The 24,879-nt window shown below is 40.2% G+C and overlaps 1 protein-coding gene across 1 annotated transcript in view; it reads right to left on the minus strand.

The window, feature by feature from the left end:
• Positions 1-24,879, minus strand: part of LOC110445935 (transmembrane protein 26-like) — a 75,949-nt gene that overhangs the window by 8,460 nt on the left and 42,610 nt on the right. Inside the window, exons 2-3 of the mRNA XM_021490825.1 lie at positions 17,668-17,854; positions 10,269-10,472 (exon numbers count right to left, since the gene is read on the minus strand). Coding sequence (XP_021346500.1) covers positions 10,269-10,472; positions 17,668-17,854 — 391 coding nt within the window. The remainder of the gene's footprint in view (positions 1-10,268; positions 10,473-17,667; positions 17,855-24,879) is intronic.

Consider the following 24,879-nt stretch of genomic DNA (forward strand, 5'->3'; position numbering starts at 1 on the left):
AGATAGGAGGAGGGGTCGATATGTACTACCTGGTATACTTAGATATGGTTAGTATACCTAGATAGGAGGAGGGGTCGATATGTACTACCTGGTAGATAGGAAGAGGGGTCGATATGTACTACCTGGTAGATAGGAGGAGGGGTCGACATGTACAACCTGGTAGATAGGAGGAGGGGTCGATATGTACTACCCGGTTTACTTAGATATGGTTAGTATACCTAGATAGGAGCAGGGGTCGATAGGTACTACCTGGTAGATAGGAGGAGGGGTCGACATGTACAACCTGGTAGACAGGAGGAGGGGTCGATATGTACTACCTGGTAGATAGGGGGAGGGGTCGACATGTACAACCTGGTAGATAGGAGGAGGTTAATATACCTAGATAGGAGGAGGGGTCGATATGTACTACCCGGTTTACTTAGATATGGTTAGTATACCTAGATAGGAGCAGGGGTCGATAGGTACTACCTGGTAGATAGGAAGAGGGGTCGATATGTACTTCCTGGTAGATAGGAGGAGGGGTCGATATGTACTGCCTGGTATACTTAGATATGGTTAGTATACCTAGATTGGAGGAGGGGTCGATATGTACTACTCGGAATACTTAGATATGGTTAGTATACCAGGATAGGAGGAGGGGTCGATATGTACTACCCGGTTTACTTAGATATGGTTAGTATACCTAGATAGGAGGGGGGGTCGATATGTACTACCTGGTATACTTAGATATGGTTAGTATTCCTAGATAGGAGGAGGGGTCGATATGTACTACCTGGTGTACTTAGATATGGTTAGTATACCTAGATAGGAGGGGGGGTCGATATGTACTACCTGGTATACTTAGATATGATTAGTATACCTAGATAGGAGGAGGGGTCGATATGTGCTACCTGGTATACTTAGATATGGTTGGTATACCTAGATAGGAGGAGGGGTCGATATGGACTACCTGGTATACTTAGATATGGTTAGCATACCTAGATAGGAGGAGGGGTCGATATGTACTTCCTGGTAGATAGGAGGAGGGGTCGATATGTACTTCCTGGTAGATAGGAAGAGGGGTCGATATGTACTTCCTGGTAGATAGGAAGAGGGGTCGATATGTACTACCTGGGAGATAGGAGGTGGGGTCGATATGTACTACCTGGTAGGTAGGAGGAGGGGTCGATAGGTACTACCTGGTAGATAGGAGGAGGGGTCGATAGGTACTACCTGGTAGATAGGAGGAGGGGGCGATATGTACTACCTGGTAGATAGGAGGAGGGGGCGATATGTACTACCTGGTAGATAGGAGGAGGGGTCGGCATGTACAACCTGGTAGATAGGAGGAGGGGTCGATATGTAATAGGAGGAGGGGTCGATATGTACTACCTGGTAGATAGGAAGAGGGGTCGATATGTACTTCCTGGTAGATAGGAAGAGGGGTCGATATGTACTTCCTGGTAGATAGGAGGAGGGGTCGATATGTACTGCCTGGTATACTTAGATATGGTTAGTATACCTAGATAGTAGGAGGGGTCGATATGTACTACCCGGTATACTTAGATATGGTTAATATACCAAGATAGGAGGAGGGGTCGATATGTACTCCTGGTAGATAGGAGGAGGGGTCGATATGTACTGCCTGGTATACTTAGATATGGTTAGTATACCTAGATTGGAGGAGGGGTCGATATGTACTACTCGGAATACTTAGATATGGTTAGTATACCAGGATAGGAGGAGGGGTCGATATGTACTACCCGGTTTACTTAGATATGGTTAGTATACCTAGATAGGAGCAGGGGTCGATAGGTACTACCTGGTAGATAGGAGGAGGGGGCGATATGTACTACCTGGTAGATAGGAAGAGGGGTCGATATGTACTACCTGGGAGATAGGAGGAGGGGTCGACATGTACAACCTGGTAGATTAGATATGGTTAGTATACCAAGATAGGAGGAGGGGTCGATATGTACTCCTGGTAGATAGGAGGAGGGGTCGATATGTACTGCCTGGTATACTTAGATATGGTTAGTATACCTAGATTGGAGGAGGGGTCGATATGTACTACTCGGAATACTTAGATATGGTTAGTATACCAGGATAGGAGGAGGGGTCGATATGTACTACCCGGTATACTTAGATATGGTTAGTATACCAAGATAGTAGGAGGGGTCGATATGTACTACCTGGTAGATAGGGGGAGGGGTCGACATGTACAACCTGGTAGATAGGAGGAGGTTAATATACCTAGATAGGAGGAGGGGTCGATATGTACTACCTGGTAGATAGGAGGAGGGGTCGATATGTACTATCTGGTTACCTGGTAGGGAGGAGGAGGGGTCGATATGTACTACCTGGTTACCTGGTAGGTAGAAGGAGGGGTCGATATGTACTACCTGGTAGATAGGAGGAGGGGTCGATATGGTCTACCTGGTAGATAGGAGGTGGGGTCGATATGTACTATCTGGTAAATAGGAGGAGGGGTCGATATGTACTACCTGGTAGATAGGAGGAGGGGTCGATATTTACTACCTGGTAGGTGGGAGGAGGGGTCGATATGTACTACCTGGTAGATAGGAGGAGGGGTCGATATGTACTACCTGGTGGGTAGGACTAGGGGTCGATATGTACTACCTGGTAGGTAGGAGGAGGGGTCGATAGGTACTACCCGGTATACTTAGATATGGTTAATATACCTAGATAGGAGGAGGGGGCGATAGGTACTACCCGGTATAATTAGATATGGTTAATATACCTAGATAGGAGGAGGGGACGATATGTACTACCTGGTAGATAGGAGGTGGGGTCGATATGTACTACCTGGGGGGTAGGACTAGGGGTCGATATGTACTACCTGGGGGGTAGGACTAGGGGTCGATATGTACTACCTAGATAGGAGGAGGGGTCGATATGTACTACCTGGTAGATAGGAGGAGGGGTCGATATGTACTACCCGCTCTGGCTTTGTGCCCAATGGATCCACCATTTATTTGTTTTGTGTTCTGTGTTTTGTCGTGAATGAGCTGGATGCCGACCCTTTTTCCTGTACATATATAATCTTTTAACATGCTTCAGTACTTTGTCTCTGTAAAACTTGGCAGTGATATTTTTTTTCTTTTTTTCACAGTATCTGAACTACAGGTCCGCTAGAATTGAAAACAATGGCATTCAATTTTCTTTGTGCTTTTAAACCTCTTACAAGCATTAGCATTGCTAGATTTCTCTACACCCATTGCCAGATTTCTCTACACCCATTGCCAGATTTCTCTACACACATTGCTAGATTGCTCTACACCCATTGCCAGATTTCTCTACACCCATTGCCAGATTGTCTACACCCATTGCTAGATTCTCTACACCCATTGCCAGATTATCTACACCCATTGCCAGATTTCTCTACACCCATTGCCAGATTTCTCTACACCCATTACTAGATTATCTATACCCATTGCTTGATTTCTCTACACCCATTGCCAGATTCTCTACACCCATTGCCAGATTTCTCTACACCAATTGCTACATTTCTCCACACCCATTTCCAGATTTCTCTGCACCCAATGCCAGATTTCTCTACACCCATTGCTTGATTTCTCTACACCGATTGCCAGAATCTCTACACCCATTGCTAGATTTCTCTATACCCATTGCTAGATTTCTCTACACCCATTGCCAGATTTCTCTACACCCATTGCTTGATTTCTCTACACCCATTCCCAGATTGTCTACACCCATTGCCAGATTTCTCTACACCCATTGCCAGATTTCTCTACACCCATTGCTAGATTTCTCTACACCCATTCCCAGATTTCTCTACACCCATTGCCAGATTGTCTACACCCATTGCCAGATTTCTCTACACCCATTGCCAAATTTCTCTACACCCATTGCTAGATTTCTCTAAACCCATTGCCAGATTTCTCTACACCCATTGCCAGATTTCCCTACACCCATTGCTAGATTATCTACACCCATTGCCAGATTTCTCTACACCCATTGCCAGATTGTCTACACCCATTGCCATATTCTCTACACCAATTGCTAGATTTCTCTACACCCATTGCCAGATTTCTCTACACCCATTGCCAGATTTCTCTACACCCATTGCTAGAATTCTCTCTAGAATTCTAGATGATGAGCATTACCTAGACATACGTCCACATTAGATGATGAGCATTACCTAGACAAACCTCCACATTAGATGATGAGGATTTCTTAAACAAACCTCAACATTAGATCCTGAGAATTTCTTTTACAAACCTCCTCATTAGATGATAAGGATTTTTAGACAAACCTACATATTAGATGATGAGGATTTCTTAGACAAACCTCCACATTAGATCATGAGAATTTCTTAGACAAACCTCAACATTAGATCATGAGAATTTCTTAGACAAACCTCAACATTAGATCATGAGAATTTCTTAGACAAACCTCAACATTAGATCATGAGAATTTCTTAGACAAACCTCAACATTAGATCATGAGAATTTCTTAGACAAACCTCAACATTAGATCATGAGAATTTCTTAGACAAACCTCAACATTAGATCATGAGAATTTCTTAGACAAACCTCAACATTAGATCATGAGAATTTCTTAGACAAACCTCAACATTAGATCATGAGAATTTCTTAGACAAACCTCAACATTAGATCATGAGAATTTCTTAGACAAACCTCAACATTAGATCATGAGAATTTCTTAGACAAACCTCAACATTAGATGATGAGGATTTTTAGACAAACCTCCACATTAGATGATAAGGATTTTTAGACAAACTTCCACATTAGATGATGAGGATTGCTGAGACAAACCTCCACATTAGATGATGAGGATTTCTTATACAAACCTCCACAGTAGATCATGAGAATTTCTTATTTAAACCTCCACATTAGATGATGAGGATTTCTTATACAAACCTCCACATTAGATGATGAGGATTTCTTATACAAACCTCCACATTAGATGATGAGGATTTCTTATTTAAACCTCCACATTAGATGATGACGATTTAGACAGGTTATACTGCATATAGCACGTCATACATGTACATACAGAGTAGAACGTAACCGTTCAAGTAAGATGTTGTTGCGTACCGTAGAAAACATCCATTGACTACAAGAGACAAACCTCCATATTAGATGATGAAGATTTTTAGACAAACCTCCACATTAGATGATGAGGATTTTTAGACAAACCTCCACATTAGATGATGAGGACTTTTAGACAAACCTCCACATTAGATGATGAGGATTTTTAGACAAACCTCCACATTAGATGATAAGGATTTTTAGACAAACTTCCACATTAGATGATGAGGATTGCTGAGACAAACCTCCACATTAGATGATGAGGATTGCTTAGACAAGTCTTCACATTAGATGATGATTTTTTTCCTAGACAAACCTCCTCATTAGATGATGAAGATTTCGTAGACAAACCTCCACATTAGATAATGAGGACTTCTTAGACAAATCTCCACATTAGATGATGAGGATTTCGTAGACAAACTTCCACATCAGATGATGAGGATTTCTTAGACAAACCTCCACATTGGATGATGAGGATTTCTTAGACAAACCTTCACATTGGATGATGAGGATTTTTTAGACAAACCTTCACATTGGATGATGAGGATTTCTTAGACAAACCTCCACATTAGATGATGAGGATTTCTTAGACAAACCTTCACATTTGATGATGAGGATTTCTTAGACAGACCTTCACATTAGATGTTGAGGATTTTTTAGACAAACCTTCACATTAGATGATGAGGATTTCTTAGACAAACCTTCACATTTGATGATGAGGATTTCTTAGACAAACCTCCACATTGGATGATGAGGATTTCTTAGACAAGTCTTCACATTAGATAATGTGGATTTCTTTGACAAACCTCCACATTGGATGATGAGGATTTCTTAGACAAACCTCCACATTAGATGATGAGGATTTCTTAGACAAACCTCCACATTGGATCAGGAGAATTTTTTTTTTGTTTCTTTTTACGATACAGAAATCAGGAATTAAAAATCCTTGTTTAAGAGGAAGGGTATTTTATTACCGGAATTCATTAAGTTGGTTAACTCAGCTGACTGTCAACCATACGGTTAAACATACAACTCGGCTGACTGTCAACCTAACGATTAAACATACCACTAAGCTGACTGTCAAACATACGGTTAAACCTAAACCAGAAATTGGACGTGGAGTCACTATCGACCAGAGCGACCGTACACTAGTACGAGGAGTCACTATAGACCAAACTGGCCATACACTAGTACGCGGAGTCACTATATACCAGACCGGCCGTACACTGGTACGCAGAGTCACTATTGACCAGAACTGCCGTACAGTAGTACGCAGAGTCACTATAGACTAGATCGGCCATACACTGGTACGCGGAGTCACTATAGACCAGACCGGCCGTACACTGGTACGCGGAGTCACTATAGTCCAGATCGGCCGTACACTGCTACGTGGAGTCACTATAGTCCAGATCGGCCGTACACTGGTACACGGAGTCACTATATACCAGACCGGCCGTACACTGCTACGTGGAGTCACTATAGTCCAGATCGGCAGTATACTGGTACGAGGAGTCACTATAGACCAGACTTGCCGTACACTGGTACGCGGAGTCACTATTGACCAGAACTGCCGTACACTAGTACGCAGAGTCACTATAGACTAGATCGGCGGTACACTGGTACGCGGAGTAACTATAGTTCAGATCGGCGTACACTGCTACGTGGAGTCACTATAGTCCAGATCGGCCGTACACTGTACGTGGGGTCACTATATACCAGACCGGCCGTACACTGGTACACGGAGTCACTTTAAGCCAGACTGGCCATACACTGGTACGCAGAGTCACTATAGACCAGACCGGTCGTACACTAGTACGCAGAGTCACTTTAGGCCAGAACTGCCGTACACTAGTACGCAGAGTCACTTTAGGCCAGACTGGCCGTATACTGCTACGTGGAGTCACTATATACCAGACCGGCCGTACACTGGTACACGGAGTCACTATATACCAGACCGGCCGTACACTGGTACGTTGGGTCACTATAGACCAGATCTAGAGCGGCCGTACACTGCTACGTGGAGTCACTATAGACCAGAGCGGCCGTACACTGGTACGTTGAGTCACTATAGACCAGAGCGGCCGTACACAGGTACGAGGAGTCACTATAGACCATAGCGGCCGTACACTGGTACGAGGAGTCACTATAGACCAGACCGGCCGTACACTGGTACGTGGAGTCACTATACACCAGATCTAGAGCGGCCGTACACTGCTACGTGGAGTCACTATAGACCAGAGCGGCCGTACACTGCTACGTTGAGTCACTATAGACCAGAGCGGCCGTACACAGGTACGAGGAGTCACTATAGACCAGAGCGGCCGTACACTGGTACGTGGGGTTACTATAGACCAGAGCGGCCGTACACTGGTACGAGGAGTCACTATAGACCAGACCGGCCGTACACTGCTACGTGGGGTCACTAGAGACCAGATCTAGAGCGGCCGTACACTGGTACGTGGAGTCACTATAGACCAGAGCGGCCGTACACTGGTACGTGGGGTCACTATAGACCAGACCGGCCGTACACTGGTACGAGGAGTCACTATAGACCAAACTGGCCATACACTGGTACGTGGAGGCACTATACACCAGATCTAGAGCGGCCGTACACTGCTACGTAGAGTCACTATAGACCAGAGCGGCCGTACACTGCTACGTAGAGTCACTATATACCAGAGCGGCCGTACACTGGTACGTGGGGTCACTACAGACCAGACCGGCCGTACACTGGTACGAGGAGTCACTATAGACCAAACGGGCCATACACTGGTACGTGGAGTCACTATACCCCAGATCTAGAGCGGCCGTACACTGCTACGTAGAGTCACTATAGACCAGAGCGGCCGTACACTGGTACGTGGGGTCACTATATACCAGATCTAGAGCGGCCGTACACTGCTACGTAGAGTCACTATAGACCAGAGAGGGCGTACACCGGAACGTGGGGTCACTATATACCAGATCTAGAGCGGCCGTACACTGCTGCGTAGAGTCACTATAGACCAGAGCGGCCGTACCCTGGTACGTGGAGGCACTATAGACCAGATCTAGAGCGGCCGTACACTGCTACGCAGAGTCACTATAGACCAGAGCGGCCGTACACTGGTACGTGGAGTCACTATAGACCAGACTGGCAGTATACTGGTACGCGGAGACAGTATAGACCAGACCGGCCGTACGCTGGTACGCGGGGACTACAGACATATAATGTATGTGTACTCTCTGAAATTATCATAAAAAAAACATTAACGTTGTGTTAGGATGCAGCTTTTAAACAACCAAGTACAGGTTTTCTAATACGTACTGGTTGTTTGTTTTTTTCTTTTTATGAACTCTCTCTGTCTAAAGAAAACATTAATAATCAGTTCTGATCGAGATACACACAATTACAAGGTCATGATTGTTTTTCGTAAAGCAAACGTTTCTTTCTGGTCGTTGGAATGTCAGAAGTAAGAAATGAATGAGGTACAAATGTAAAATCTCTCAGATGTGTTTGTTTTCCGAGATTTACCGATTAACGTCTACAGATATGTATCCCGAGAGATAAGATAAGTCATACTACGTTAAACAGCGTTGGTATAGCGCGTATAGACTTATTTCAAAGCCAGTTTCTTCCTTTCTGTTTACTAGTGAACATGTTTTTAAGAGTTGATACGGAAATGGAGGACAGACAAACGATATTTCCTAATACGAACGTTTTACATTGACTACTAATTGATATAATGTACCACACTGTACGGTATCGGACCAGTGATACCAATTTACGAAGCGGACAAAAGCGATTAATTTGACTCGGGGCGTCAAAATTCGAGCTGAAAACTAACCAGAGTTTGATTTATGCGTTATTGATTAAAAATCATAATGAAATATAATGAATTACATGTACCACGTTAATCTGTATTGGTTTCATTAAAACAAAAAGTGGATGTGAGCAATGGTTGAATCAAAATCAAATGGAGGCTATTTTATATTTTGACTCGGTATTATTAGTAATATCAATACGATGCTTTCTGCCATTAGCAATCAAATTGAGTTTAATTGGCGACATGAAGAAGGACTCTTTAAGAGAAATGATGATTTTAATTATTTTTTTGTACTTTTTCTTAAAAAGTCACTCTGCTATGGAATGGTGGCGTCAGGAACATTCAAATTGAGGCCGACTTATATTAACCTTTCGGCGTCACGATAGTGTTCGCGACGTCTCCAGTAATCAATTTCATGAGTGTTGACGTACATGCTTGTCAGGGTCATTCATGTCATTTTCTCCCACCCTTCACAGATGAGTCTCCCGTTTTACCCGGGAAAGATTAATAGAATCTTCCCCTAACTTGAGGGTGTGACAGAGAAATCTCCAACACGAGGGGTGATGTTTTTTGGTTGTCTAACCCGAGGGTTAGACAACCAAATAAATCCCCCCGAGGGTTGAAGACTTCTCTATTACACCCTAAAGGTAGGGGATGATTATTTTTCTCCCATCCCATTATTTTAGTCACAGCTCCACCGACAGTAGTCTGCCAGGTTTGTAAACAAAAACTCATGTGGGGTATGCATATCGTCATTCACTTTTGATGACGTCACAATTACCGATGACGCATTTTAATGACGTCACAATTGAAAGGTAAGGGGAGGTTAGTGGCGGTAATCCCCCTAGGGGGTTGCAAGCTGATATTTCCCGGCTAAAACGGGAGACACATCTATGAAGGATGGTAGAATAGCTTGTCACTCCCTAGGGGGAGATAGCCTCGTGCCGACTAGCACGTGTTCAATTGTGATGTCATTAAAATGCGTCACCGGTAATTTTGACGTCATCAAAAATGAATGACGATATTCATACCCTCGGAGTTATTTTTTGGTTGTCAAACCCTCGGCAGAGCCTCGGGTAAGACAACCAAAAACATCACCCCTCGTGTTGGAGATATCTCTGTCACACCCTCAAGGTAGGGTAAGATTCTATTGATTAATCGTTATCCATACAAATGAGTAATTTGCCGACCTTATATCGTGGTTGCACCGTCTCAAATTATTTCGTTTGACCAATCAAATTCCTTACTACATCTCAAATGAATTAGAAAACAAGTGTACTACATGTTCACCTTGTAAAACATTGAAAATATTAGCTTCAAAATCTAAAGCAAGGCTCTTTATAATGTCGTCATAGATATAACCTCAATCTTTATGACTAATAGATACCAGTTCTTCACTGAACGCCTCGTAGAACTCCACTATATCGGCAGCTGTTCCAACGTAGACCAATAAGAGTTGAGATAACTGGTCATGTGACAGGGAACCCTTAGGAAGCAGCCATCTCCCCACTATCAGCATCAGGAGCAGGAACTGTTCGAGGATGCGCAGCCATAGATTGGCCGGTATGGCAAGTGGAATGGTAATCTGTAACTACAAACAGAAAGACCGACATCAACAATAGCTGCGTCATAAGTAATTTGAAGCCAGCAACAAACATATCAGTCACTGTACACTATTTACAAATCTACAATTCATGTCAGTTTCGTTCCGTTTGTATAGCGTACTCGGGAATTCTTTATTCATAATAATATGTGTACCGAAAATATTGGTTTTGCAGGTTACAATGGAAATGAAGTTTATCAATGCAGTGAGTATTGAGCACTGAATGACAGGGTAACGTACTTACCAGTAACACGTGCTAGTGGTTCACAGAGTACGCGTTTATCTTTTGATGGACGGCAAATAAATCTAATCGAAGTTCAATTGTACTCTACAAACGTTAAGATCAAACCATTACGATACAAAGATATACACAAGTTGAGTTAGGTTTCTTTGCATTGAAGCGTGTACGTAGCGCGCGTTGCCGTTAACGTCTGCGCATGTTCTTTACTTAATTGTCTTTAATGCAAAAACAAACAAAACATATTCGTGTTTCCACATTCCCTACATCCGCTATATTATAGTACATGCCCTAATGTGTTTTTGCTTGAGCTTAAACTAATGACTCTATTAAGCCTTTGTTTAAGTATTTTACGAAATGAAAAAATCTGTACTTATTTTGTAGAACCGAAGTCGGCCCACAATAATCGTGCTGTTTGTTGTGTTATGAGAGCTAAGATGTATGGGGATTTAGCGGCGTGAGATAAGTGGAGGTAAGGGAGGTTAGTGGCGGTAAATGGAGGTAAGGGGAGGTTAGTGGCAGTAAATGGAGGTAAGGGGAGGTTAGTGGCGGTAAATGGAGGTAAGGGAAGGTAAGTGGCGGTAAATGGAAGTAAGGGGAGGTAAGTGGCGGTAAATGGAGGTAAGGGGAGGTTAGTGGCGGTAAATGGAGGTAAGGGGAGGTTAGTGGCGGTAAATGGAGGTAAGTAGCGGTAAATGGAGGTAAAGGGAGGTTAGTGGCGGTAAATGGAGGTAAGGGGAGGTTAGTGGCGGTAAATGGAGGTACGAGGAGGTAATTAGAGGTACTAGGAGGAAAGGAGAGGTGATTAGTGGTAAGGGCCTCGAAGGTAAGTGGCAGTAAGGGGAGGTAAGTGGTGGTAAATGGAGGTTATGGGAGGTTAGTGGCGATAAATGGAGGTAAGGGTAGTTTAGTGGCGGTAAATGGAGGTAAGGGGAGGTTAGTGGTGGTAAATGGAGGTAAGGGGAGGTTAGTGGCGGTAAATGGAGGTAAGTGGAGGTAATTAGAGGTAATGTGGGGTAAGGAGAGGTGATTAGAGGTAAGGGCCTGGAAGGTAAGTGGAAGTAAGGGGAGGTTAGTGGCGGTAAGTGGAGGTAAGGGGAGGTAATTAGAGGTAAGGGGAGGTGATTAGAGGTAAGGGTATGGAAGGTAAGTGTAAGTAAGGGGAGGTACATGTAAGTGAAGGTAAAGGGAAGTAAGGTGATGTAAGTGGGGTAAGTGGAGATAAAGGGAAGTAAGTTGAGATAAGGTTAGGTAAGGGGAAGTAATGGGAGTATGGGGAGATAAGTGAGGGCAAGGGGAGGTAAGGGAAGGTCAGGGGATAAAGTTGATATAAGGGAAGGTAAAGAGAGGTAAGTGGAGGTAAGGGGCGTAAAGCGGGGCAGAGGGAGGTAAGTGGGACAAGGGGAGGTAAGGGAAGTTAGGGAGATAAGGGGAGATAAGGGGAGGTAAAGAGAGGTAAGTGGGGGTAAGGGGAGGTAAGTGGGGATAATGGGAGATAAAGGGAAGTAAGGGGAGGCAAGGAAAAGTAATGGGGTTATCGTGAGTGAGTGGGGGTAAGGAGAGGTAAGGGAAGGTAAGGCGAGATAAGGGGAGATAGGGGGAGGTAAAGAGAGGTAATATGGGGTAAGGGGAGGTAAGTGGGGGTAAGGGGAGGTAAGGGAAGGTTAGGGGAGATAAGATGAGATAAGGGGAAATAAGGTAAGATAAGGGGAGATAAGGTGAGATAAGGGAAGGTAAGGGGAAGTAATTAGGGGTAAGGGGAGGTTAGGGAAGGTAAGGGGAGGTTAGGTTAGATAAGGGGAGGTAAGGGGAGATACGTGAGAGCAAAGGGAGGTTACGGAAGGTAAGGGGAAATACCAAGTGGTAAACGGACGTAAGAGGAGGTACGTGGAGGTAGGTTAAGATAAGGGGAGTTAAATGGGGGTAAGTGGAGGTAAGTGAGGTAAAGGCAGGTAAGAGGAGGTAAAGGGGGGTAAGGGGAGGTGAGTTGAGGTTAGAAGAGGAAAGGGGAGGTAATTTGCGGTTAGGGGAGGTATGTGGAGTTAATGGGAGGAAAGTGGAGGTTAGTTGAGGTTAGTAGCGGTATGGAAAGATAGGTGGAGTAAGGGGAGATAAGTGGAGGTAAGTGGAGATAAGAGGAGGTAGGGGAGGTAAGTTACTGTAATGGAGGTAGGCAGATGTAAGCCCCTGTCCGGAACATTGATAGATTTCAATTATACAGAATATATTGTAATGTACAAGCGATCAGTTATTAGTGTTAGGTGTTGTTCTATTTCTGCCGTATTTAACATCGCCATTTATGATCAGTTTACTCTTGCTAAACTATAGATATCCCCACATAACGTGACCAACGTAGAGATCCGTTTGTTTACTCAACCCTACCACTGACCATTGTTCTGTCCTGTGTAGCTATACATATTTGGGTCGGAATGGACCCCACCAGTTGCGCGGATTATTTTTATATACATGTACGAGTATGGAATCGGAAACGAAAGACATGTGTTATTTTCGGTTTCCGAGTGTAAGTAGGCGTGAAATGGAAAGACATTCGGAAGATATATTGTGTTACTCTGTCTATCACGTGCTAAATAACGCACGTGTTTTCGTCGTTAGCAACTTTTGTGGACGGATATATGGACTACGCGAGATGATATATTACCAGGAGGGGAGAGGAAGAGGAGATTTAATTTACAGTCAGCTATTTGCGAAAAAGTAAACGAATTCATGCATCGGTCAGAAGTCTAACTTCTACCAACGAAACAATCCCAGAAAGACAGGTCTGTGCTTACTGTTTTGAAGGCGTAGATAGAGGTCTTCTAACGAGTTTTCGTTACCCCGGGTGTTTATATACCGAAATATAGCCATGTAATTGAAATGGGTGTGGGATTTTGATTAGCGTTAATAGGTATTCTTTGTTTTATTATCATATACCTCAATGTATATATTCATATACTCAAAGTCAATTGATGTGAATGTTTAGACAGGAAAAAAAATCGTTTCTCATGACATCACAGTATGCAATACAACATAATTATATTACATTACGATCACGTTTAAACACTCTAAAACAGCCTGTGAATGCGATAAATTGTTTTCTTTCTTTATATACTGCTAATATGGCAATTACTACTAACCTGTCATTAATGCTGACATAGCAATTACCGCTAACCTGTCATTACTGCTTACCAGGCAATAACCGCTTACCTGTCATTACTGCTAACATGTCATTACTGCTATCGTTGCAATTACCGCTAACCTGTCATTACTGCTTACCAGGCAATTACCGCTTACCTGTCATTACTGCTAACATGTCATTACTGCTATCGTTGCAATTACCGATTACCTGGTATTACTGTTTTTCTGTCATCACTATTAACCTGTCAGTACTGCCTACCTGTCATTACTGCTAACCTGTAATTACTGCTTACCTGTCATAACCATTAACCTCGCATCCAGTAATCCTGTCAATACCTCTCATTACTGTTATCATCTTATGACTGCTATTCTTTCATTACTGTAATTCTGTCAATACTGTTAACCTGTCAATACTATAATCCTGTCATTACTGTTAACATCTTATTACTGCTGTCCTGTCATTACTGTAATCCTGTCATAACTGTTATCATCTTATGACTGCTATCCTGTCACTACCTCTATCCTGTCACTACTGTTATCATCTTATGACTGCTATCCTGTCATTACCTCTATCCTGTCACTACTGTTATCATTTTATGACTGCTATCCTGTCACTACTGTTAACATCTTATGACTGCTATCCTGTCATTATCGTTATCCTGTCACTATTGTTATCATCTTATGACTGCTATTCTGCTATTATTGTTTTCATCTCATTACTGCTATCCTGTCATTACCTTTATCCTTTCACTTCTGTTATCATCTTATGACTGCTATTCTGTCATTACAATTATCATATTATGACTGCTATCCTGTCATTATCGTTATCCTGTCACTATTGTTATCATCTTATGACTGCTATTCTGCTATTATTGTTATCATATCATTACTGCTATCCTGTCATTACCTCTATCCTTTCACTTCTGTTATCATCTTATGACTGCTATCCTGTCATTACTGTTATCATGTTATGACTGCTATCCTGTCACTACTGTTAACATCTTATGACTACTATTCTGTTATTACTGTTATCATCTCATTACTGCTATCCTGTCATTACCTCTATCCTTTCACTACTGTTAACATCTTATGACTGCTATCCTGTCATTACTGTAATCATGTTATGACTGCTATTCTGTTATTACTGTTATCATCTCATTACTGCTATCCTGTCATTACCTCTATCCTTTCACTACTGTTATCATCTTATGACTGCTGTCCTGTCATTACTGTTATCACCTTATGACTGCTATTCTGTTATTACTGTTATCATCTCATTACTGCTATCCTGTCATTACTGTTATCACCTTATGACTGCTATTCTGTTATTACTGTTATCATCTCATTACTGCTATCCTGTCATTACTGTTAACATCTTATGACTACTATTCTGTTATTACTGTTATCATCTAATTACTGCTATCCTGTCATTACCTCTATCCTTTCACTACTGTAATCATCTTATGACTGCTGTCCTGTCATTACTGTAATCATCTTATGACTGCTATTCTGTTATTACTGTTATCATCTCATTACTGCTATCCTGTCATTACTGTTAACATCTTATGACTACTATTCTGTTATTACTGTTATCATCTAATTACTGCTATCCTGTCATTACCTCTATCCTTTCACTACTGTAATCATCTTATGACTGCTATCCTGTCATTACTGTAATCATGTTATGACTGCTTTTCTGTTATTACTGTTATCATCTAAGTACTGTGATCCTGTCATTACCTCTATCCTTTCACTGCTGTAATCATCTTATGACTGCTGTCCTGGCACTACTGTTATCACCTTATGACTGCTATTCTGTTATTACTGTTATCATCTCATTACTGCTATCCTGTCATTACTGTTATCATATTATGAGTGATGTCCTGTCACTACTGTTATCACCTTATGACTGCTATTCTATTATTACTGTAATCACCTTATGACTGCTATCCTGTCACTTCTGTTATCATCTTATGACTGCTATCCTGTCACTTTTGTTATCATCTTATGACTACTATCCTGTCATTACTGTTATCATCTTATGACTGCTATTCTGTTATTACTGTTATCATCGCATTACTGCTATCCTGTCACTACTGTTATCATCTTATGACTGCTATCCTGTCATAACTGTCAACCTCTTATGACTGCTGTCCTGTCACTACTGTTAACATCTTATGACTGCTATCCTGTCATTACTGTTATCATCTTATGACTGCTATTCTGTTATTACTGCTATCCTGTCATTACCTTTATCCTGTCACTATCGTTATCATCTCATTACTGTAATCCTGTCATTACTGTTATCATCTTATGACTGCTCTCCTGTCATTACCTTTATCCTGTCACTACTGTTATCATCTTATGACTGATGTCCTGTCGCTATTGTTATCATCTCATTACTGTAATCCTGTCATTACTGTTAACATCTTATTTCTGCTCTCCTGTCATTACCTCTATTCTGTTATAACTGTTATCATCTTATGACTGCTATTCTGTCATTACTGTTATCATCTTATTACTGCTATTCTGTCATTACTGTTATCATCTTATTACTGCTATTCTGTTATTACCGTCATCATCTTATTACTGCTATTTTGTCATAACTGTAATCATCTTATGACTGCTATCCTGTCATTACTGTTATCATCTTATTACTGCTTTTCTGTCATTACTGTTATCATCTTATTACTGCTATTCTGTTATTACTGTTATCATCTTATGACTGCTATTCTGTCATTACTGTTATCATCCTATTACTGCTGTCCTGTCACTACTGTTAACATATTATAACTGCTATTCTGTTATTACTGCTCTCCTGTCATTACCTTTACCCTGTCACTACTGTTATCATCTCATTACTGTAATCCTTTCATTACTGTTATCATCTTATTGCTGCCGTCCTGTCATTACTGTTATCATCTTATTACTGCTGACCTGTCATTACTGTTATCATCTTATTACTGCTGTCCTGTCATTACTGTAATCCTTTCATTACTGTTATCATCTTATTGCTGCTGTCCTGTCATAACTGTTATCCTTTCATTACTGTTATCATCTTATGACTGCCATCCTGTCATTACTGTAATCTTTTCATTACTGTTTTCATCGTATTACTGCTGTCCTGTCATTACTGTAATCCTGTCAATACTGTAATCCTTTCATGACTGTTATTATATTATGACTGCCATCCTGTCATTACTGTAATCCTTTGATTACTGTTTTCATCGTATTACTGCTGTCCTGTCATTACTGTAATCCTGTCATTACTGTTATTCTGTCAATACTGTTATCCTGTCATTACTGTTATCCTGTAATTACCTCTATCCTGTCATTACTGTTATTACTGTTATTCTGTCATTACTGTTATCCTGTTATTAACTCTATCCTGTCATTACTGTTATTACTGTTATCCTGTCATTACTGTTATCCTGTCATTACTGCTAATTTGACATTTCTGCAAACTCACACCATCGCTAATATGTCAATACACATTTAAAAAATGGCAATACTGCTTACCTATCTTACCTATGACGGAGTCGGCTTAAGAAACTGTGCATATCATATATTGATCTACGCCATGCTAGATATTCTTCGGCACATGCAGATGACTTTTCCATATCTCGTTTTAACAATGCACTGAATAAAGATGCACAACTGAATTTTAAGACTTCGCCTGGTTCTCCCAATACCGCAAACAACCATAACTTCACATTTTAGTGGGGTTTTATGTTCTCTGCGCATCATTCGTTCTTTGCTGCTGCACGACGCTAGAAAAATCGACCTTTGTATGACCTTCAATTGACCTACCCCTTCGATGTTGACGCTAAGGTCCTCTTTATTGGTGCGGTTTACCGGCACATGAAACACACTGCCAGTACTATTAGTCAAGTAACTGCTTTCTCGAAGAGCAATCCTATCCTCCATCTCGTGTAACTCGAGAAACCAGATCGCAGGAACTACACTCCCGAGGTAGAAGAATACACTGGGACAAAACCTGTAACAGCAAGAAACACAAAACAAGTAAATAGTGGAGCTATATATTGTAGTACAGCACACCTGATAACGTACTGTAACATACAAAACACGTAAATAGTGGAGCTATATATTGTAGTACAGTACACCTATTAACGTACTATAACATACAAAACACGTAAATAGTGGAGCTATATATTGTAGTACAGTACACCTGATAACGTACTATAACATACAAAACAAGTAAATAGTGGAGCTATATATTGTAGTACAGTACACCTGATAACGTACTATAACATACAAAGCACGTAAATAGTGGAGCTATTACAGTACACTTGATTTCAAATTTTAACATTACTGTAGATTTCACTAGGTATGTTATAAACAGTATTACAGTATTATAAAGTGTACGGAAAGATGAGGTATCACACATTATCGTAAAGACACATGATGACGAGCTAATTTCTTTGTCCATGCTTTGAAATCTCTTATCTTTCAATGATTTTTTGTTTCTGCATACACGTGTGATTAGGCAACATCCCGAAACGGATCGGGATGGTTCGTGTTTTGACCGTTTGATATCGCTAAGATGGACAGTGACATTGAGGCAGTGGATGGTAAGTAACCGCATATTTACGATATAAGTGTATCTGTATTAATTTAGGTGTGGCGCTCTTCATTAAACAAATTCTTATCATATTATACAAAAATATGTACATCAAGTTCTGCTCTTAGCTATACGAGCGTGTATGCAGTAGTATGTTAATGCGTCACAGACCAGAAATCAGTTAATAGCACACGCAACGTCGTAAAGGCGCACACCAGGCATCCTCTGCAATATGGAAAGTATTTCTATAACGAACTAAATATCACTTTATGAAATTATACGTCCATTATTGAACATTAAAATGGACCATTCTCGTTAGGTTATGTAAAATAATGCCCCAAAAAGCGCATTCCGATAATGTCTGATTAAATTGTACCAAATCGATCGGATCCTGGCGAAGTCCGGGCTCCTATCCTTTTATTAATGGGAGGTAGATTTATTTGTATATCAGCTCAATCATAGCTACTTAAATCGATAAAAAACTATAATAGCATAACCTAACCAATAAATATAACCAAACTCTCGTACACTCTGGGAGGTTTTTATGTTATCACATTTTGAGTTATCACAGGACCCCGGTATTTATCACAGGACCCCGGTATTTATCACAGGACCCCGGTATTTATCACAGGGGCCGCGGTATTTTTCACAGGACCCCGCTATTAACCACAGGGGCGGCGACGGCCAAGTGGTTAAGGGGTCTAACATTCTGCTACCACTAGCCCTCCACCACAGGGTCGTTGGTGGCCAGGTAGTTAAGGGGTCTAACATTCTGCTACCACTAGCCCTCCACCACTTGGCCGTGGCTTCGAGACCTACGTGGGTCAGTCGCTCTGTACCGACCGTAGGTCGGTGGTTTTTTCCGGTGACACAAACAAACAAATGAAATCACAGAGCTTTGGGATTATCCAACGTGTGTTACAGTCATTAAACCTCTAGAACGTCTGATACAGTCAGTAAACATCTAGAACGTCTGATAAATCAGTAAACATCTAGAACGTCTGTTACAGTCAGTAAACATCTAGAACGTCTGATACAGTCAGTAAACATCTAGAACGTATGATACAGTCAGTAAACATCTAGAACGTCTGATAAATCAGTAAACATCTAGAACTTCTATTCAACTTGTCTTTATCTACTTGTACATGTAGTCATCTTGATGTCAGGAGTGGTACAAAGGGCATGCCTCTTTTATGAAGGATGACAGACATCCTAGATCCTGGATTATAGATGTTTTTTGGGACATTTCTAAATACCTGCACAAAGGCCTATAATGAAGTTAAAATCATATAGTATTCCAGGTGAATTTTGCCCTGGGTAAAAATTAGTGACATATAAGTAACAGACAACCAAAAGTATTAATTAAGCCATTATAGTCTGACAATTGTATGTGAGGGACTGGAGTTCATCAATAATCATTCTTAGACCATTTCTATCTACAATGTATACACGATATTGCTGATGAACTTGAATCTACTGTACATCTATTTGCTGATGGTACATCGCTCTGTGAGTCTATGGTTTGGAGTCAGTAAAGAGATGGAAGGAAACGTGGCTTATAACCTTCAACCCGCAAAAACTCAAGCGATATTAATGGAAATTTTGATCTCATTTTTGCTAGAATCGTTTCAATTCTAACAGTAGTCAAAGACATACGGGAGTCACTTTGAACCCAGATGCAAAGCGTCCAGTTGACGTCAATAAAATGAATAAAGCAGTAATGAAAAAACAATATATTTTAAGGAAAATGAACAAATATACAATACAATTCAATATACATGTAAAAAAAACAATTGTTTCCAGGCATCGAAATGTTAATCATTGAAATGAATTAGGAATATGAGAAGGGTATATCAACAAACTTATGTTACTTTGTGAACAATTACAACCAAATTTAATATACAACAAAGTTGTGAGCTAGCCTCCTGTTGTGTGACGTTATATATTTACATTGAAACAGTGGCTAATGAACTTTAACCCATATTTAAATACGATACAATACTTCAATTAAGTTTTCTATCATTAATTATTTAGAATGACAAACCTGACTTTCGCGTGTGGCCTATCACGGTGTGATGTGTAGATGGATATATTAAATTAAAAAAACATAAAATGATACACACGCTTTTTAGGAAATAATTTAATCAACGTCAACATTGCTATGACAATTCCATTAAGTTAGTAATGGTAACCGCAATGACGGGAATATCCCCGCGTGACAGTATCACAATGCCAGCGTGGACAGAGCAATTCACCGGGACAGAGCAATTCACAGAGGACATGATAAGTCATATTTCATTCGGCTGGAATTGACAAGTGATAGAACGATATAGAAATCACACACGGAAACACTTGGTATCACAGTGTCGTCCAATCAAGCTTTGGCGACAGTTCTTACATGTACCAATCTGGGGTAAAACAAAACAACCCTTTTGGGTGAGATAGGTGAGTCTCAACCCAAGGGGAAATATTCTTAAGTTGCCAAACACGAGGCTTTGATAACACAATCTCAACCTGAGGGGCCAGATTCTTAAACGTCAGTCCACAGTAGCTAGACATTGCAAACTAGTACCCATTTGTGGGAAGATAATACGAAATATTACCAATATGATTGAAATGTTTTGTCTTATTCTCAAATTTGATTGATCTGACAAGAGGTCAGCCTATGGTTCGTGATTGTGGCTGTGACGTATTACACAAATGTAGACAAACAGATACTACAGCCGACACTATTGAACCATCGATGTGTGTATTACTGATTAAATTGTCCGTGTATTTATTACGTACTCAAACAGCAACTAAAACAACGACGAAGACGACATAGTAACACAGGTTAAGAGTAACTGTCACATCCGGTCCATCGGCTTATCGTCCCTATCGAGTATTTTGACCTGGCACAATGGTGGGAGATCTAGTACAATATACCGACCTGTTCCACGTGACAACAGAGTAACCGTCTGGCTCTGAGAGTTACTCACACCAGGCTTTTTCATCAATTGTTTTTATATTTTTTTGTTTTTGATCAGTTTCCAAATTTGTCACGGTAAATTAGGAACTGGCCGAAGGAAGAACTGGTCATGAAATAGAAAAGGGACCCACTGTCATAAGTCAACAATTTGACGGGGAATTAATTGGTATTCAATCGCAACATTTTGGATTCCTAAATCAATTTCCGTTCCACCTCAAATACAGGAAACATCATTTGTTTAAAACGTTCTAGTATGGAACGAAAAAAAACTTTGCTTATTTGTTTCGTACGCATGCGTACAAAACGACTCATTTTTATTTTTTATTTTTTAAATGCATATTGTAATTTTCTTATGATCAGAAAATATGCGTTTATCATATATATGCATGTGTTTATAATTAACACACTCACTGTGAAGCCTTTCTTCAGAGACTGCCATGTTATGTGTTGTTTCATCGATTTAGTAAACAATTCCCGAGACGCGAGATTAAACGCTGTACATGTTAAATCAGTGATCTTATAGACATCTGAAGCATGCAATACTGTGTAATTCGATTCCACACATATTTTACCATACCTAGTTGATTCTGATGAGAAGAGGTAGATACATTCACAATGAAGATTGCAAACTATAATTACAAATTACATTTTGTTCATTCTGTGAAGCGCTTAGCTTCAATAGTTACTATGGTAGAAGACGAACGCTTGGACGACTAGAACAGGACCGAACATGAGCAAAGATGTGTATTAGTGTTGATCCTAGCATAGGAAGTTTTCAAAAATTTAACACGCAAATCCGAATAACATGGACATTTCAACATAAAATGAAACTGATTTTCAACATTATTTAAATTACATACAGTACACACTCAATAGTTTGATATCTTCCATTTTTTTAATTTAAATTATGAGCAAATATTCTCTAATTAATGGTTTTCTTAGTAACACTGTAAATCAGACTGGTTATAAAGATATGAATAGATATATCCCTTTGTAGATGTTCTTACTCTTTCTTTGCATACTCGTCTCTACATATCAATAAGTCTTTCTCTAAAAACATAACACATATCATCCTTTATTTCTGATCCCATATGTAACCTAGGCCAAGTCTATATAAAAAAGGTCACGGCAGGTGACACACTACCTTTTTAAGTCTGGTCCAATCATATTCTTGTTATAAAGCGTACTGACATTAAGCGTACTGACATTAAGCGTACTGACACACGGATTTCAGCTCCCATGTATGTAAACTATATCAGAACGATTTGACTGTGTAATCGACAACAGAAAAATAGTATTGATTAATGTATATGCTAATTGTATTAATTGTATATCTATGTACTGTAAAGCGCTTTAGAGTGGCTGATGTTAGGTAGATAGGGCGCTATATCAAATGTTGTAATTTCCTGTTTTCAAGGATCTCGTCTATTTCTTAATCGACGTCAATTGCGATTCCCCCTTATAAATCTAAGACGCGAAGCAGATACATTTTGTCTGGACTGCATTACAACAAGGGCTTTCGTATGTTACATCCTGTCCGTCCGTCCGTCCGTCTGTCTGTCTGTCCCTTTAAACTGTAAAACGCTACCTCAATTGGTATAACAATAAAAATTGTAAATATTTATCTATTTTTTTTCTACAAAACAGCATGTTCCCTGCATAACAATCACACTGAAAACTATATAACAGAACCTAATTCAGTAAGCTAACCACCAACACACTTATAAAACTCCCATTGTTCAATGTATAATAACACAAGTAAGCACTCAAGATTTTGAAAATGGTGTGACGAGGTCTGTTGAAGAGCGAGCACGCGCGCGCGCAGTGATGAACTCGCATGTATCGAAGATACAAAAAATATAGGCACGAATAAATGAACACGTTAGCCTGAATCTATTGTTGTTTGAGTGATATGTTCTGATGGGTCTTTGTGTATGTGTCTATTTAACATACACTAGTGGTGGCTCGCGATGTCAATGACTTAGATTTCAACCCCGAATTGAATGAAAATCACAGTTGTTTATGAATTGATAGCAATTAAAATGGGTAGCTAGTAAAACCATCATAAATTGCCGCGAATCTGAAGAGGGTAGTATCCACAGAGGGTAGTATTCCACAGAGGGTAGTATTCCACAGAGGGTAGTATTCCACAGAGGATAGTATTCCTCAATCACACTACTGTAACGTTATCTCCAGTCTGTGTTAAATGTTTCACATTTACATACACACACATATATACAGGTGTGTTGTCAGAATGTTAGCGGTATATAGATAAACACATATATAGAGGTGTGTTGTCAGCATGTTAGCGGTATATAGATATAAAAAGGTGTGTTGTCAGAATGTTAGCGGTATATAGATATATACAGGTGTGTTGTCAGTATGTTAGCGGTATATAGATATATACAGGTGTGTTGTCAGTATGTTAGCGGTATATAGATATATACAGATGTGTTGTCAGTATGTTAGCGGTATATAGATATACACATATATACAGATGTGTTGTCAGTATGTTAGCGGTATATAGATATATACAGATGTGTTGTCAGTATGTTAGCGGTATATAGATATACACATATATACAGATGTGTTGTCAGTATGTAAGCGGTATATAGATATATACAGATGTGTTGTCAGTATGTTAGCGGTATATAGATATACACATATATACAGATGTGTTGTCAGTATGTTAGCGGTATATAGATATATACAGATGTGTTGTCAGTATGTTAGCGGTATATAGATATACACATATATACAGATGTGTTGTCAGTATGTAAGCGGTATATAGATATATACAGATGTGTTGTCAGTATGTTAGCGGTATATAGATATACACATATATACAGATGTGTTGTCAGTATGTTAGCGGTATATAGATATATACAGATGTGTTGTCAGTATGTTAGCGGTATATAGATATACACATATATACAGATGTGTTGTCAGTATGTAAGCGGTATATAGATATATACAGATGTGTTGTCAGTATGTTAGCGGTATATAGATATACACATATATACAGATGTGTTGTCAGTATGTTAGCGGTATATAGGTATATACATATATACAGATGTGTTGTCAGTATGTTAGCGGTATATAGATATACACATATATACAGATGTGTTGTCAGTATGTTAGCGGTATATAGATATACACATATATACAGATGTGTTGTCAGTATGTTAGCGGTATATAGATATACACATATATACAGATGTGTTGTCAGTATGTTAGCGGTATATAGATATACACATATATACAGATGTGTTGTCAGTATGTTAGCGGTATATAGATATACACATATATACAGATGTGTTGTCAGTATGTTAGCGGTATATAGATATACACATATATACAGATGTGTTGTCAGTATGTTAGCGGTATATAGATATACACATATATACAGATGTGTTGTCAGTATGTTAGCGGTATATAGATATACACATATATACAGATGTGTTGTCAGTAT

The sequence above is a fragment of the Mizuhopecten yessoensis genome, unplaced genomic scaffold (assembly GCF_002113885.1).
Source record: "Mizuhopecten yessoensis strain PY_sf001 unplaced genomic scaffold, ASM211388v2 scaffold2423, whole genome shotgun sequence".
Taxonomy (NCBI): Eukaryota; Metazoa; Mollusca; class Bivalvia; order Pectinida; family Pectinidae; genus Mizuhopecten; species Mizuhopecten yessoensis.